Source organism: Leopardus geoffroyi, chromosome B2 (genome assembly GCF_018350155.1).
Source record: "Leopardus geoffroyi isolate Oge1 chromosome B2, O.geoffroyi_Oge1_pat1.0, whole genome shotgun sequence".
Taxonomy (NCBI): Eukaryota; Metazoa; Chordata; class Mammalia; order Carnivora; family Felidae; genus Leopardus; species Leopardus geoffroyi.
The window spans coordinates 144,716,070-144,734,395 of NC_059332.1; the positions used below are offsets into that span (position 1 = coordinate 144,716,070).

An 18,326-nucleotide genomic window follows, 5' to 3' on the forward strand; every position below is an offset into this window, starting at 1 on the left:
AAAGTCAAATTCAGTCTATAGAGTTGACCCTTGAACAATGCAGGGGAGGTGTTAGGGGGCCAACCTTGTGCACAAAAATTGGTGTATAACTTTTGAGTCCCCAACAATTTAACCTCATAGCCTACTGTTGACTGGAATCAACTCACGTGTATTTATGTATGTATTACGTACTATATTCTCACAGTGCAGTAAGCTAGAGGAAAAAAATTAAGAAAACTTAAGGGAATTTACAGTATTTATCAAAAATTTACAGTATTAAAAAAAAATCTGTGTATAAGTGGGCCTGCACAGTTCAAACCCTTCTTGTTTAGGGGGTCTGCTGTGTAGTCAGTCACACGATTGTTCATTGTTAACTAGAGTGGATTTAAAAATCTGCATTTCAGCTCTTTAGTCTAAACTCAGTCTGATAGTCAAAGTTGTAATTTATATTTCCAGGCTACCCTTATACAGACTCACTGTTCAGCCAAGTTCTCTTCTTTTCTTCCTTTTTTTCATGATCTTCTCTGGCTTCAAAGATGCTCTTGACTTTCCTAATACCCTTGTTTGAGCTCCTTCCATTCTTTAAGGCCCCAGTCAAGCATGTGGTCTTACTTCAGGCCTTTATGGATCACCTGTTATAATCTGTTGTTTACGACCCTCAGTGTCTAACCTTTCGTTGGACGGTTAGTGCTGGTCCGTGAGCACCTGTGACAGGTGTAACGGTGGAGTGATGGCATGAACATTGGTCGGGATCCCCGTCCTGACATTTCCTGTCTGTCTCTGTGTTCCATGGTGGTCTTCCTCACAGTGTTGTTGTGAAGATGACAACAGTCTCTGTACAGCTTCTACCTTGAAAGGGAGGGGATTGAAGAAAGCAGTGTTTCCCTCCGATGTGCTGCCGTTCTAGCCAGGTTGAATCAGAGACACTGGGGGTGGGCCCAGGAATCCGCATTTTAGCAAGAATCCAAGTGATTCTTAGTGTTGACTGAAATTTTAGAACCTCGAATTCCATCTCTGAGCCCCTGCAGATTGCTGACGTTGTGTGATCATCCAGGACGTCACTGTTCTAATGATCGTCTCCCACTTAAAGGTAAGGGGCAGCCATCTGTTTACGCTTACTCATCCGAGAGCTTGAGGAAGGCCATTGCTTTGCATTTGGACAGTGCACAGATGGGAGAGCCTAAGTATTACAGGGACTTGATAAAAAATACATTTTCTATATATTCTAACGAGCCAGTTCTAGATAAGGATGGTGGGGGAATTCGGTTGAATGTCTCATTTCTGTTTAAACAAGCGAACCATATTGCTTGTCATTGGTTGCTTTGGGTTTCATTATAATTTTTTTTTTCTTTTCCTTTCATATTCTTCTCATTAGGCAGGAATTATTGGTGATTGGTCAAAGGAAAAAGTAACTATCTGGAAGATCACTTTAACTGCACTGACCAAATCACACCATTTAATTTATAGCTACTCAGGAGATTAGATGTTCCATTAGTCTTACTTAAGTTGTTATGAACTAGTTTTGTAATACTATAATTAGAATTTTTTCATGTAATACATTCTGTATACTTTTGATTTATTCTCCTTTTCAGAAACTATTTGTATTTGACTTTTTATTAATTGCAAAGGGATTTAGTATTAACAGAAAACTAGATAAAGAAACTTGTCTATTATCAATGGGCTTTTAAGTTATTATTAAAAGTTTTATACTCATGTCAGATTGGGTAAAGACAAAATATTAAATGCTTGGGAATATGAACTGTATCTAAACTTGCACAGTTTCTTCCCCCCCCCCCCCCTTCCTCCACTCCTCCCCACTCTACACCTAGTATTTCTACATCTCCCTTAACTGATGGGTCCCTTATGGTTTCATAGAGGCCTACCGGGTCACTGATTGCCAGGAAATAGGCTTGTGTTTCCTCTGTCCATCACAAATACATTATTCTAAAAGTATAGCTACCGATAAAGTAGATTGATTTTTTTTTTCCCACAGTAGTTAAAGGCTATTTTAAGTTTAAATTAATCATTTTCAAATTAAGATGTATCAGGGGCGCCTGGGTGACTCAGTTCTTTGTGTCCGACTTCAGCTCAGGTCACGATGTTGTGGTTCGTGGGTTCGAGCCCCACATCAGGCTCTGTGCTGACAGCTCAGAACCTAGAGCCTGCTTTGGATTCTGTATCTCTCTCTCTCTCTCTCTCTCTCTCTCTCTCCTTCTCTCTCTTTCTCTCTTTCTCTCTCTTTCTACCTTTCCCCTGCTCATGCTGTGTCTCTGTCTCTCAAAAATAAGTAAATGGTAAAAAAAAACTTTACATTAAGATGTATCAGTTTCCATTTGTGTCTTTGTTTTCAAAATCAACTTGGTTTTTTGTTTTCAAAAACAAACAGAAAAAAGCTTTTCTGTTCCATCTTGTGCCTTTCCCAATTTGCTTTTCTTTACACACATTGTAGATCCAAATAATAAGCCATTGCTTTATGTAAACACAATGTAAAAAAAAAATTGTGTAATAAACCATTTTGTATGCTGTGAGGTAAGCTTAACAAGATTTCTATATAATCTACAAAAATTGGCTTTTTATGCTACTAAAATTTGATTCTTTTATACAGAAACATGGGATTGTGCCATTTATTGGTCTTAAGTCTTCTTAATTATTGAAATAAAGATCAAGGCTGAGAAGTTTTACCTCTTAATATGTTCATGCTATGAAGATTAGCTTCCTAGAAAATACAGCATAGATTTAGACATAATGTTTATAGTCCAGTCTTCTGGAGTTAAGAAAAACCATTCCAGCCGCTCTCAGTTAACCCTTTGTTTTCCTTAGGATCTTTAAATCATGGATTAGAAGAACATTTATGAGTTATATAAGCCAAGTAATACTTTTTCACTCTTCACTATTACTTTCAAATTATAAACTATATGCAAACATTTTCTGGCCATTATCAGTTACATTACTCTGCATCATTTTATGAAGTCTTGTTAGGATCCTAAACCCTAAGCTAAAAAAATTGGTTTTTGTTACTTAAGTATTCGATGTCTTTGACTCAAAACCATTTATTTGGATGCACGTACCAAAAAAACATTCTCTTCTAGACCTGCATTGCCTCGCTTCTGTACACGTTTCTTGGATGTTCTTATGTACTCTCCTGGTAGTAAATGACGTCTGTATATACTGATGACTTCCAAATCGGTGTCTTTGGATTTCTTTCCTGAACTCAAGACCCGTATTACTCACCTACAGATATCTCCAACCAACATGGCTATCCCGTAGGCACCTCCAACTTAGTGTGGTAAAAAATTACTCAGTATCTTTTTCTCTAGTCTTAAACAGTGTGCTATGATGTTCATAGTAACATAGTATAAATTCATATCTTGAAAAGTAAAAGTGGTGGAGTTAAATTTGGAAGCACTTGTTAGCTTTGCTTTCAAGTAACCATTGTTCTCCTGAGTAGAGATGGATGTATGCGTGTGCTATGTCGATAAGGACATGGAAAACACAGTTAAAACATCACAGAGAGGAGAAAGCCCTGGACTGGGCAAATTTTTTATGAATCAGCATTGATAGGCCTTTGTAGCTAGAAACAAAATTATGAAGAAGTTTCTTCAATGGACTGCATAACAAGTTTTAAGACATTTAGAAGTAAAGTAGATTAAAACCAGAGTTAAAAGTTATATCGCTTAAAAAATAGTAGTAATTTAAAAAATAATAGTTTTTATATTAAAATATAGCAAAAATCCATATAGACAGATAAAATCTTTTTTGATGGACCATAAAGGAAATTAAATATAATGTAAATATTGCACTTAGGAATATTTGTTTTAAATTCTTATTTTAAAACTATTCTCATTTAAATTGATTAGAAGGTAAATTGGTTTTAAACTAATTTTCTTTAGTGGATTGATTTTGGGGTCTATTAGTTTGTAACCCATATAAATATGCCATATTTCACCCAGTCTAAAGACATACTATAATATGTGTTAAGGAAAAAAATGCTTACAATTGATGATGCAATGTGTTTTCATACTTAGAATTTTTATTTTCTATTTACTGAAAGAACCCTTTTATACTTCCTGATATTTAGACACAGGTTTTAAAAAAGCTATTTATTCTTCTTATGTATATGTTATATATACACATATACATGTTATATGTTATATATGTTATTTATATATATATAAAAGAGAAAATGTAAGTGAAAGCTATTAGTTCATTCCTAAAACTTATTCATATCATTATTCATTATGAAACATATTTTCATTTCAGAGATGTTAAAATAGAGAATGTGTATCGTAGATTCAATGAAACGAAGTATATCCTGGGTGTGGAGGGGAGACTGCGCTGGAGATTTAGGTTTGGGCATTTCGATCTCTGAAGTGGCTGTGAAGGAGCTCCCCGAGGGAGGGGAAAGCAAGACAAGAGGCAGAAGAGTGGAACTCTGAGAAACGTTAGCATTTTCTGATGCAAGTTGCAAGGAGGGGGTTTGAAAAGGAGTGACTTGGGAAGTAGGAAAGAACCCAGAGACTGTTGTGTCTACAAAGCGACAGAGTGAAGGGATTTCGGCGAGGTAGTGGCAGAAATGCCAAACAGGACATTTCAAAGCTTGGGAATTAAATTAATGGAACTTTCTACAGTTGTTCGACAAAAAAGTGTGTGTTTACTTTCTTTGCATTAGTTTTGAATTACTTTATATGCCGGTACAGGTAAGTGATGCTGATTTAGTCTATATCTTTTCACTTTTGCTAATGCTAAATTCAAAATGTTATCGTTCATTTGTGGGAAAGAAGAAACCAAGGAGGAGAATAACATTTTTGCTTATTGTTTGTCTTTCGTTTTTTATGAAAATAATCTGAAAGTGCCTAAAGATTCTTTGTTCAATCTACTTCATTTTACAAATGAGAAAAGTGACCTGGAAAACTTACGTGATTTGCTCTGAGTTAATACATTTAGTTTACGGCAAAGGGGAGAATTGGATGTGTTTTCTGTTTTGTTTTGTTTAAGTGTATTTATTTTTATAGTGCGCACATGAGCGGGGGGGGGGTGGGCAGAGAGGAGAGACAGAATCCCAAGCAGGCTCCATGCCATCGGCCCAGAGCCCGATGTGGGGCTTGAACCCACGAACTGTGAGATCATGACCTGAGCTGAGATCAAGAGTCAGAGGCTTAACCAGCTGCACCACCCAGGCGGCCCTGGATGTGTTTTCTAAACCATGTTTCTGTCAGATCTGCTGTGCTGTGTCTCTTGTAAGGTGAAGGCTTAACTTCTGACGATTTCTCTCCCTGTATAACTGCACTTTTGACACAGAGGTAGACAGCTTGTTCTAGGCTGCCACCGGAGACTCTTAGAGACTATAGCAAGTATAATAAAGCAGGGAAGATGGATAAAATCTTTTTAGAGGTTTAGAAATGCATATATTCTGAATCTTTTAATTTTCAGCAAATGGCTATGATTTTGTCTCCAGTAACAGCCTGAAAAAGAAGTATATGTGAGTATCAGTTTTATTGAAGATGCCGAGAGTAGCTTCATGTTTTCGAGTAACATAATGTTCTGTTTGTTTGTTTTTAAATAGAAAAAATGAATGCACCAAACCAGCCTCCACACAAAGACACTGGAAAAACTGTGGAGAATGTGGAAGAATACAGCTATAAGCAGGAGAAAAAGATCCGAGCAGCTCTTAGGACAACAGAGCGCGACCATAAGAAAAATGTGCAGTGCTCGTTCATGTTGGACTCAGTGGGTGGGTCTTTGCCCAAAAAATCAATTCCAGATGTGGATCTTAATAAGCCTTACCTCAGTCTTGGCTGCAGCAACGCTAAGCTTCCGGTATCCGTGCCCATGCCTATAGCCAGAACTGCACGCCAGACTTCTAGGACTGACTGTCCGGCAGATCGCTTAAAGTTTTTTGAGACTTTACGACTTCTGCTAAAGCTTACCTCAGTCTCAAAGAAGAAGGACAGGGAGCAGAGAGGACAGGAAAATACGTCTGCTCTCTGGTTTAACCGATCTAACGAACTCATCTGGTTAGAGCTACAAGCCTGGCATGCAGGACGGACCATTAATGACCAGGACCTCTTTTTGTATACAGCCCGTCAAGCCATCCCAGATATTATCAACGAAATCCTTACTTTCAAAGTGAATTATGGGAGCTTTGCCTTTGTTCGAAATGGAGCTAGTTTTAATGGTACTTCAGTAGAAGGGCAGCGCAGAGCCCCTCATGGAACAAAGATTGTGGGTTACTCAACATATCATGAGCATCTCCAACGCCAGAGGGTGTCATTCGAGCAGGTGAAACGGATAATGGAGCTGCTGGAGTACATAGAAGCACTTTATCCATCGTTGCAGGCTCTTCAAAAGGACTACGAAAAATATGCTGCGAAAGACTTCCAAGACAGGGTGCAGGCGCTCTGTTTGTGGTTAAACATCACAAAAGACCTAAATCAGAAGTTAAGGATTATGGGCACTGTTTTGGGCATCAAGAATTTATCAGACATTGGCTGGCCAGTGTTTGAAATCCCTTCTCCTAGATCATCCAAAGGCAATGAGCCGGAAGATGAGGGTGATGACACAGAAGGGGAGTTGAAAGGGCTGGAGAGTAGCGCGGACGAGAGCGAAGAAGAAGAGCTCTCTGGTCCAAGGGCCCCGGAACCCACACAGCCCGCTGACCGCCGTTTCAGCATCCATTCTCAGGACTGCGTGTCTAAGAAGCTTGAGCGGCTTGAGTCTGAGGATGATTCTGCTGGCTGGGGAGCCCCAGACGGCAGCACGGAAGCAGGTTTTAGTAGACACTGTCTGACTTCTATTTATAGGCCATTTGTAGACAAAGCGCTGAAGCAAATGGGGTTAAGAAAGTTAATTTTAAGACTTCACAAGCTGATGGACGGTTCCTTGCAAAGGGCACGTATAGCACTGGTAAAGAGTGACCATCCAGTGGAGGTAGGTTTCTGGTAGGCATTAGTATGTTCTTGTCCTTAGTTCCATTATTACAAGGTGTTGTGTTGATTGTTGGTACTTTCATAGGCTCGATATTTTAAGTGTAAGTGGTAGTAACTGTAACTTGCAGATTTAAACATTTCTCTCAAGTACTGAAATAAATGGGGAAATGGATCTATGAAAACTGTATGAAATTCAGTGAATTAAGTAGAAGGTGGTGTGTGGAGGGAAAAAAAAAAATCCAGCCATATAAATATAGGATGGAGAAGGACAGGCTAGGTATAAATAAAGAGGGAAGAAAGCCACAATCATGGGTGACCACAAGCTGAATATGAGTCAGTAAAAAAGTCAACATGATGCTGAAATATTTTTAAATGAATATGGCATCCAAGGTCATGGATATAGTTCTTTCTGTATTCGTCGCAAATAGCTTACTCCCTTTTGAGTAGTGTGTCCAGTTTGGCCTCTGTATTTTAATTTTTTTTTGTTGTTATGTTTCTTTATTTTTGAGAGGCAGAGACAGAGCGCGAGTTGGGGAGGGGCAGAGAGAGGGGGAGACAGAATCTGAAGCAGGCTCCGGGCTCTGAGCTGTCAGCACAGAGCCCGACGCGGGGCTCGAACTCACGAACCGTAACACCATGACCTGAGCCGAAGTCGGATGCTCAACTGACTGAGCCACCCAGGCGCCCCATTGGCCACTGTATTTTATTTAAAGAGATGTGAGTTGTGGAGAAATGTAAGAATGATCAAAGGAAAAAAGAGTTCACTTCTGTGTTCGGCAAAGTTAGTGATTAGCGCAGATGATGGAGGTTCAAGGGAAGTCTTCATTATTATCAAGTCTGCGGTTTGATATGTGAAGATTTCTGGGAAAGGAATATGCCTCCTAGAAAAAGCGGTTGGAAAACAGTACAAATTTCATTTTGATAGCTTGAGGTCTCAAATTCTTCACTATTAAGGGTGTTAAGACTAGAAAGTAGCACGTTGTTGGATACTGTTCTTTAGAGCAAAAGAGTAATTTTTCTCTGTGGTGAGTTTGCATGTTCATTTGGCTAAAAGCAGAAACACCCAGATCTTTGAGATCCCTTACACCTGTGTTAGGTTGCGATTCTAAATTTTAGTAGCCATGTACATATGTATGTATGCACCTTTTATTTTTATTCTTAAAAATTTTTTTTAACTTTTTATTTTATTTACTTTTGAGAGAGAGAGAGTGTGAGTAGGGGAAGGGCAGAGAGAGAGAGAGGGAGACCCAGAATCCAAAGCAGGCTCCAGGCTCTGAGCTGTCAGCACAGAGTCCAACGTAGGGCTCAAACCCACAAACCGCGAGATCAAGACTTGAGCTGAAGTCGGACGCTTAACTGACTTAGCCACCCAGGCCACCCCTATTTTTATTTTTTAAACTTCAGTTTACACAATCTGGCTTGCTTTGGAGTGAGAGGTGATAAAACAGCATTTTTTTTATAATCGGAAACAGTGGACGAGAGCCTCAGTTTGTAAGATTTTTATTGTTCGTGAACTAGATCGTGAACCTCTAGGAGAAGGGGTAAGACATTAACATGATATAGCAAGATGTTTGCAAAAGGAATCAGTACTTTGTAGCTATAAGAAGTTAGTTTACTTTGATTATTATTTTAATTAGATGTCTTAAAGGTGCATTTGTTATGAGATTTTCTTTGGACAGTATTTTAACTCTGATTTTTTATGTACGTCTTTTAATTAGGGCAAATGACTTTTTTCCCTTTGCGCTCCTGAATCACTGTTTTGTAAGATTTCATTATAGTGCAGGTTTCAAAATCAGTAGAACCAAACTAAATACGGAATAAGGATTTGCCAGATACTTCAGATGGTGAATGGCTGACTTTGGTCTAGGTTTTTGGCTGGAGTGGGTCAGTTCCAGTGAGGACACATGTGGGCAAGACAGGGTCGATGATTAACTTTTATTGTGAAGCACTATTTTTGAAGTGGTATGAATGGAGTGGCTCTGGCAGCATTACCTCACCTCTAATTCACTGGATCTCACAGGAGAGGGGGGCTCATGGTAAGGGCCCCGGGACGCATGTGGGGGCTTCATACGACTTCTTTAAACGTCCCCCTCCCCCCAGATTGTCTCCCTCTCCCTTGGGGATCCTCCGTGGCAGTGAACTGTGGATGCTAACAGTAGAGCTTTGCGTCCCTTAGATGTGTTGGAACAAGAAAGAGGCTGAGAATGGGTGATGAGTGCACTACATTTTGTATTAGAACTCAAGCTGAGTACAGATGGGTTCCCATCACAGTTGCCTTCCTTCCGTTTGACCAGTTGAGATGTAACTGAGAAGGTTATCCTTGTTAGGGAAAAGAGGAGACATACAGGTTCAGAGCTCATAAAGCGTGGGAGTTAAAGGCTGCTTATTAGAATTTTTTGGATAGTGTTTGCTTTTTACAACAAAAATGGAGTACAGAAGCCCCTGTTGTTCCAGGTTTTGTGTCATAAAATGTGTTTGTCAAAGAATGAAAGAGTAACCGAGAGCTGAAGTAGAAATTCTTCTGTATTAGAGATCAGTCCAAACTAATAAAAGATGAGGCCCCAGAATTATAATTAACTCCGTGGGAAAGGAAGGCTTTTTTTTATTTCCATTTGAGGAACATCATTTCTATAAGGGGAGGTGTGTATGTATACACATGACTATATATAGACTTACCTTCTTGGTTTGTTTTAGACTTTGACTAAGTATTTTAGAGGAAGAGCTGCAGTTTTGAAATCAAGTGACTGGATTCCATTCCTTGGTGTGGGTCTTTCTCACCACATGACTTTGTAAATAACTTAATCTTTCAGACCCTTAGCCTTTGCGTCTGTAAAATGGCTATAATATTACTTCACTACCTACCTCACAGGGTTGTTGTGAGGCTTAAAAAGGTATTTGTATACATAGTAAAATGCTATAGAAGCTGAATATGAACTATTAATTTTTATAAGTTTTGTTAAATTTTTTTTCTCTTTAGAAGCTAACTGTAAGTCAATATGGGCTAGACTGTTCTATATTTTTATTTTTAAAGTGTATTTAACCTTTTAATCTCTGCAATCTCTGCCAAATACTCAGACATTTTAAAGGTACATTTTAAGCAGTGTATAGCCTTTAGGTTTAAAGACGATTTTATTTTCATTCTTAATTGTTAGAAACATCTTGACCATCTGGTGCTACACATTGTACCCAACACATATCTTCTACTTTGCACTGTATTTATGGCTTATGTGATAATAGTAATGAATATAGTCGAAGGATTTTGTAGAAAGGAGGAAATATACTCATGATATTTGATTTTTCTTGACTATGTCTTTGTATTTTTATTCTTCATGATTAAGTTACTTATAATTAGTGTTTATGAATAACGTGATCTTATATTTAATTTCCTTTGGCTTATCAACATGCTTTATAAAGCAGTTTTTCTCTAAAATTTTATTATTATATTTCAAAATCTTTAAACTTAAAAACTTGTAATCTTCAATTGATTCTAGACTTATGGAAAACTCGTAAAGATAGTACAGAGTTTTCATTTATGTTCTTTATCCTGCTTCCTCTGATGCTGACATCTTACTTAACTCTGCTATATTTGTCGAAATTAATTCATTAACATTGGTATAAAATACTGTTAACTAACTGCAGACATTATTTGGGTTTCTATCTTTCTACTAATGTCCCCTTTCCGTTCCAGGATCCAGTCAAGGACACCACATTGCATTTAGTCGCATCTTCTTAGTCTCCTGTGATCTGTGGTAGTTGCTCAGTCTTCCCTTGTTTCTCATGATCTGAATTTGGGTTTGTCTGATGTTTTCTCAAGAGTAGACTGGGTTCTTAGGCTTGGGCATGAATGCCACTCTCATGGCATCATAATATCATTGGTCATGTTAACCTGGATCACCCCGTGAAGGTGTCTGACAGGTTCCTCCACAAGTTAGCAGTTTTCCCTTTCCATGCTGTATTCTTTGAAGTGAATCACTAAATGGAACCTGCATTTAAGGGGAGGGGAATTCCTGTAGGAATCTCCACCTCCAGGAGGAGGGAATATCTACATGTATTATTTGCAGTTCTTCCGTTTGAAAGATTTACCTCTTCTCTCCCATTTATTTATGTCTCTGGAGTCATAAATTTTTATTTTTTTCTTGGGTTGTTATCTAATAATATTGTTCTTTATTTCGTTGCTCAGATTGTTGCTGCTTTAGCCATCGGAACTCTTTCAGTTGGCTTCTGGGTCCTTTTGACATGCCTGCATCTTTTTTTGTATGGTTTTGCTTTTTGAGCAGTTTCTTATTTTAAAGCATCATCCTTTATTTTTCCTGTTGCGGTCCTGAAGGCAGCTGTTTCCCCGAGGAGCTCTGGTTCCTTTTATTGGAGTATGGTATTTAGAAATGAAGATCTGGGCCCTGGATGTTACTACTGTCAGGTATCATTCTTCCATGCCCTTCAGTGGTAGAGTTAGAAAATATAGGTATGTCTTTCAGCCCACGTGTATGCACAGATCTGCAATTCCTTCTCTATCGATTGATCGATCGATCAGTCTATCTGCTTACCTACCTACCTGTCTGTCTGTTAAAAATAAACATGAGTTCCGGTTGATGTCTGCGGTCTAATCCAGCCCCGCAAGTTTCATCCAGCCTCCCTCCTCTGCTCACTGGCAGTGGGAAACCTGGCCCCCGTGACTGCAGTTCGTCGGCATATTCGTGCAGCTGGAGTATACACGTAACGTGGTTTCGGAAGCACTAACTGGGACCCCTGTGAGGAATAAATTGGCCAGCTAGAGTACAGCATTTAGGTACAGTTTGTTTGGTCTTTAGTCTCAGAGTGTCACAACAGAATTTACCAGTTAGTTAGTTAGGTTAGTTTCCTCCAGCTTCTTCAGTGAGGTTATAGCGTACATTTGCAACATAGCTAGATTTATTTATTTGTTTGTCTGTTTATTTTTGAGAGAAAGAGACAGAGCATGAGTGGGAGAGGGGCAGAGAGAGAGGGAGACACAGAATTGGAAGCAGGCTCCCGGCTCTGAGTCCGATGTGGGGCTTGAACTCACAGATCATGAGATCATGACCTGAGTGGAAGCCGGTCGCTTAACCAACTGAGCCACCCCAGGCGCCCCAAGCTAGATTCACTTAATCTCAGTCTGCCTTCTGTCCTGGGATTCCCCAGTGTCCTAGTTGATTTTTTCAAGTCTACCTACCATAAAGTTTACTTTTTGTGTTGTATAGATCTGTGAGTTTTGTGCATTTTTTAAAATGTCAAATGCCCATAAAATATTGGAGCCATAGATTGTGATATGGTTATTCTCTGTTCCTTCCTTTTTGTTTTACCATCTGAAATTTATACCTTTTCAGAAGAAGAGAAAGATGAAATGAAAATTTTTACTTTAGTGTATAAAAAAATTTAGTTGCCTGACTCATTGCATGTTACCATGCATATTACCTCAAATCCTAAGGAGGAGTTTTGGTTACTTTATAAATTAACTCTCTTTTGAGTTAGAAATGATGATGTATTTATCGCAAGTTTAATGGCCAAAAAAATATTGTTTGCCTTATGATCCAAGAATATATACAATTATGCTAACTTTTCCTATAAGCACAAGCAGCCCTGGAGAGGTTGCCTTTTTTTTTTTTTTTTTTTTAAACGTTTATTTATTTTTGAGACAGAGACAGAGCATGAGTTGGGGAGGGTCAGAGAGGGGGAGACACAGAATCGGAAACAGGCTCCAGGCTCTGAGCTGTCAGCACAGAGCCTGACGCGGGGCTCGAACTCACAGACCGTGAGATCATGACCTGAGCCGAAGTCGGCCGCCTAACTGACTGAGCCACCCAGGCGCCCCGGAGAGGTTGCCTTTTGTATTCAGAGCGGCAAAGCCTGTAGAAGCTGGGACATATAGCAACAACAGCTACTCGTTTTCAAGTCTTGCCTTGTGCCAGGCACAACAACCCAAGGAAGGGGTGGTGTTCATTCCATATTTCACAAATAAGGGGAGTAGGTAACTTGCTCCAAATCACAGGAGCTATTGATTGTCGGAGGGCTTTACACCCAGGACTCTTGGATCCCGGACTTTAAACTGTGCCCGTGGTGTCCAGACCTGGCTGCACATCACTGTTACACAGGGAGCTTTTGAAAATACACGTACTCGTGCCCTTTTGGGTTATAGGGCAAATCAGAATCTCTTGGGGTAGGACATGAGCATCGACATCTTTACCCTTCAACGTGCTTCACACGGAGCGGGACCAGCGCAGTGTGCTTCGGACTAAGCCCTTGGGAGACACTAAGTAGGCTACGGGATTCCCCTACCCTCGCCTTCCAGATCGGTGTTCATTAATACAGTTATCGTAGTTAATTTTTCATTTGCTTCAGTCATCACCTGTCTGATTGCATTAGTAAAGTTACACGAACTTTTTTTTATTACTTATTTTTTGTTTTTATTTTTTTGATGTGTATTTATTTTTGAGAGAGAGAGAGAGAGACAGAGTGTGAGCAGGGGAGGGGCAGAGAGAGAGGGAGACACAGAATCCGAAGCGGACTCCAGGCTCCGAGCCGTCAGCACAGAGCCCGACGCGGGGCTGGAACCCACGGACCGTGAGATCGTGACCTGAGCCGAAGATGCTCCACCGACAGAGCCACCCAGGCACCCCCTTTGTTAAAAATTTTTTTTAATGACGAACTTTTTAATTGAGTAAGTGGCAAGCCAATGAACACATACTGCTCACTTGCCTATAAGTTTTCTGTTTTCTTAAAAGAAGCATACTTACTTGAGGGAAGATAGAAATTTGTTCTGCGTTATTTTTGACTGCGGCGAGCCAACTGAGTGAAACCGGATGTAAGATGAAAAAGATCAAAGGAGAGAACTCATCAGCTTGCAGTGGAGAACTGGATCCCGTGATGACAACCCAGCAGCAGCAGCAGCAAGGCTAGTAGCTGCCATTAACTGAGTACTTGCTATATATGGAGGCGGGTTGGTCAAGTAACTTGGTCGTCACCCAGTATGGCAGAGCCAGGACGCGAACCCAGCGCTGGCTGTAAAGCTGTTCTAATCCTTACACTATACTGCCTCCTGAATTTATATTTTGTCCCGCCTTGCGCTTTGAGTATTTTTTGACTTAGTGGCTAGCATTTAAAAAAATTACAAGACGTTACATGAATATCTGGATCTTTTTGTTTTCCTTAAAGTCCTGGGAGGAGGTCTGTCGCCACTGGGCCTGCATTCCCACGTGGTAGCATCTGGCGGGTTCCAGCTGAACACAGTGCCCATCGTTTCTTGTTCTCTCACCGTCACCTTTCCCTCGCTCACCCATTGACATCACCCACCTGGCCCTGTGGGCATGTCAGTTTGTGACATGGCCCCTGGTGTAGAATCGTAGAAACTAACTTTTGAAGGCTAACACAAAGACTACAGTCGATCCTTGAACAACATGGGGGTGAGGGGTGCTGACCCCTTGCACAGTCAAAAATGCATGTATAACTTTTGACTCCCCAGAACTTAACTACTAATAGCCTGTTGTTTTCCAGAAGCCTTACTGATAACCTAAACAATTAACATGTATTTTGTATGTTAGATGTATTATGTACTGTATTCTCACAATAAAGAGAAAAGAAAATGTTACTAAGACGATCATAAGGAAAAGAAGATACATTTACAGTCCTGTACTGTATTTATCAAAAATACTCTGCATGTAAGTGAACGCATGCAGTTCAGACTCTGCTGTTCAAGGGTCAGCTGTATTTTGATCTCCTCCTTCGTTTTATAAGACGATGTGCCTTCTTTTGTTTTACTTCTATATTGAGTGTATATACAAAGAGATGAAGTTGCTGCTTATCCTGCTCAGAGTACTAAATCCTTTGGTTTGGATCTTGTAGACTTTTTTTTGTGCTTATATAAATGTATGTCTTTGTTGTGTGACACAGGTAATTTTTAACAGGTTTTTATTTAAATTGCAGTTAGTTAACATATGGCCTGATACGAGTTCCAGGTGTACAATATAGTGACTCAGCACTTCCATAAACACCCCGTGCTCATCACAAGTGCGCTCCTTTTTTTTTTTTTTTTTTTTTAATGATAATGCTGTATTTATTCTGTGACTGATGGGTTGTCCCCCCTGCCCCCATGTTGGTATAGTTAGCTGTGCTTCAGTTCCATTTAACAACTACATGGTATTCCATCATATGAATGTACCATAGCCTGTTTAACCATTTTACTCTCTTGTTTAAATCCCACCCTCTTCCTCTGGCACCCATCCACCTGTTCCCTGTGTCTCCCAGGACAGTTTTGTTTTGCTTTGTTTCTAGATTCCACATATGAGTGAGATCGTACGGTGTTGGTGTTTGTGTGACTTACTTCACTCAGGAAAATGTCTTCAGGGTTCACTCTTGTTGTCACAAATGGCAGGATTTCCTTCTTTTTTTGTGACTGAATGATATTCCATTTTGCGTATATATAAAATCTCACACTTCCTTTATCCATTCACCCACTGATGGACACTTAGGTTGTTTCCATATCTTGGCTATTGTACATAGTGCTGCAGTGAACACACTGGGGGCAGATTCCTCTTCGTGTTAGTGTTTTCATTCTCTTTGGATAAATACACAGAAGTGAAATTTGCAGATCAGGTGGTGGTAGGTCTGTTTTTGATTTTTTGAGGAACATCCGTATACTGTTTTCCATGGTGGCTGCATCAATTTACATCCCCACCGACAGGGCACAAGCCTTCCCTTTCCTCCACATCGTCGCCAACACTTGTTACTTCTTATCCTTTTGGTAATAGCCATTCAGTAAGTGCGAGGTGATATCTTACTGTGGTTTTGTTTTGCATTTCCCTGATGATTATAACCACGTCACTCTTAAGGGACACTTTACTTTTAATAGTGCAGCCAAGAGTATTGTGTACATTCCCCTTTGTAAACTTACTTCATTGTTCTTGTAAGAATGATTCATTGAAATGGAATTGTGAGCTCACTGTGCATGCACACTTAAATCTTTGATAGACACTGCCAACTTGCCCTTCAAAATGGCTTTATTCATGTTTACTTTACCTGACAGTGGAGGAGAAATCCCATTAGTCCTCAGTTTTGCAACCATGATCAGTAAAAACTGTAATTTCCTTTTAGTCTTTCATTCTCCTCACTTTTAGTGACACTGAGCCCATTGTCAAGTTTATAGGCCACATATATGTCTTCTTTGATTTTCTTTTTCCTCATTTTATTCATTTTCTATTTTTATTATTATAATCTTGATCTGTTGGAGTTATTTATATTTTATGGATATTATTCATTTTTTATTATGGCTATACATCTTTTTTTCAAACTGTCTTTTAACTTGTTTATGATGTTTTTCCCTACACAGAAACTTAAAATTTTTATTATAGCCTTCATCACCTTATTTTGTGTGTAGTCCAAGTTTATAAAACATTCTGTATTTTTTCCTAATTGTTTTTACATAGTTCAGGAAAATTTTGTTAAGAAAAATACTAAACCCATGTAAAACTAGACCGAATAATACTATGAATACCTTTGAATCTGTATCCCGGCACAGTGGTTATTAACTCCTGGCTGCCACTCCACACTTCCTCCATCATTTTGAAGAAAAGCTCAGGGGTCATCATATCTTATACATTTCTCTGAAGGAAGAGGGCCTGTTCTAGAAATGTACCGCAGTCCCATTGTCACACCTAAAATGTAGCATTAACTCCTGTGATCATCAAAGATCAAGTTAGTGTTCATATTTTGATTGTGTCATAGTTATCTTGGTTTTCTTTGAAAAACATTTAACAATTTAAATCATCAGTTTTCAGATATCCATCACACAAGGTAACAGCTCGTTGTATTTCTTAAGTGTAAGTCCCCCTCCCTTTTTTTTTGCCATGTGTTTATTGAACAACCTGGGCCTTTTACCCTGTGGAGTCTCCCACAGTCTGAATTTTGGTAAATGGACCTGCAGGTGTCCTGTTATGTGTTCCTTTTTCTCTTTGTTCTGTGTAAAGTGACTGTAAGGTCTAGTGGCTTGATCAGATTCAGGATTTCTTGATTGATTGGTTGATTAATGGCATTAATACTACTTCATCGGGACACATAGAATGTATGACTGTCTCTCTGAGACGTTCCCATCCTTAGGGAACAGCCCTTTGGGGATATGCCCTCAAATTACTGTGTTTTAAAGATGCTTGAATAATTCTTCATGGTTATGCCACCAACTGGGCATGTATTTAGATTCTCTTCTTTTTTTGGCTATATGTTTAAAATAACAGCTGTATTGAGACAGAGTTCACATACCACGATATTCACCATTTTGAAGTGTTGAGTTCAGGGGTTTTTACTGTATTCAGGGCCGTGTAATCATCAGCGCCACGTAACCTGGGAACATCTTCAGCATCCCTGCGTGAGGCTCGCGACCAGTTAGCTGCCACCTCCAGTCTTTCCACCCGCCACCTGCAGCCCTGAGCAACCCCTTACCTGTTTTCTGTCTTTTTATATTTGCCTATTCTGGCCATTTCCTGTAAATGGAATCCTCTAGTGGTCTCTCAGGATTGGCTTTTTTCATGCCACCCACGTTGTGGTTGTATCAATGCGCCATTCGTCTGTGTGGCTGAATAATACCCACTCAAATGTGGGTGTCCCACATTTTCTTCACCCACTCAGAGATCTCTTATGTGTATTTTTTATTTTTAGGTTTTGCTTTTTAACCTTAATTTTGCAAGAGTTATGAGAAATGCTTTGTTTTAAGAGAAAAATCTATGGAATAATATATTTTCAAGGAAATCTGATTTCTCTGATAAAGGTATTACGCTTTAAGGTTTTGTTTTATTCTTCCATTTTCTAAGATAAGCTGTGTATGCAGTTTTCTTTATTTACTTTTAATATATGGCAAGTGTATTTTTACCCCTTAAGGTTATACTTACATTAATATCTTTGTATAATATACTTACTGCTCTCTCTCGCCCCAACATTTTTTTTAATGTTTATTTATTTTAGAGAGAGACAGAGGGTGAGTGGGCGAGGGGCAGAGAGAGAGAGGGAGACACAGTCTGAAGCAGGCTCCAGGCTCCGTGCTGTCAGCACAGAGCCCGACACAGAACTTGAACTCATGAACCGGGAGATAGTGACCTGAGCTGAAGTCGGACACTTAACCTGAGCCACCCAGGTGCCCCTGCCCAGCATTTTTTTTGTTGTTATTTGTGGGTTCTCAACTATGAGGATATTGGAATTACCCTTTTTTTTAAACCCAGGTTTTCATTTGAAGTAATTTTTCTTTTACGTCCAGCGAAATGCTAAGAAATTGCATATGCCCGCCCCCCACCCCCAGCCCCCCAGATTGTGATCCTTGCGGTGTTTCAACAGTATAGCCGTTACTGACCACACTTTCTCCCTTACATTATCCCCTCCTTTCAGCTCTAGGGGAGTACGTGTGTGAGTTTCGATAGACAGACATAG

The 18,326-nt window shown here is 39.6% G+C and overlaps 1 protein-coding gene across 10 annotated transcripts in view; it reads left to right on the forward strand.

The window, feature by feature from the left end:
* MAP3K4 (mitogen-activated protein kinase kinase kinase 4) overlaps window positions 1-18,326 on the forward strand; it is a 114,842-nt gene that overhangs the window by 47,660 nt on the left and 48,856 nt on the right. For all 10 annotated transcript variants that reach the window (XR_006717703.1, XR_006717704.1, XM_045500211.1 and 7 more), the window contains exon 3: window positions 5,543-6,906. Coding sequence is in view for 8 of the 10 variants with exons in the window: in XM_045500211.1 (XP_045356167.1) it covers window positions 5,543-6,906 (1,364 nt within the window). In the remaining 2 variants the exon portion in view is untranslated. The remainder of the gene's footprint in view (window positions 1-5,542; window positions 6,907-18,326) is intronic.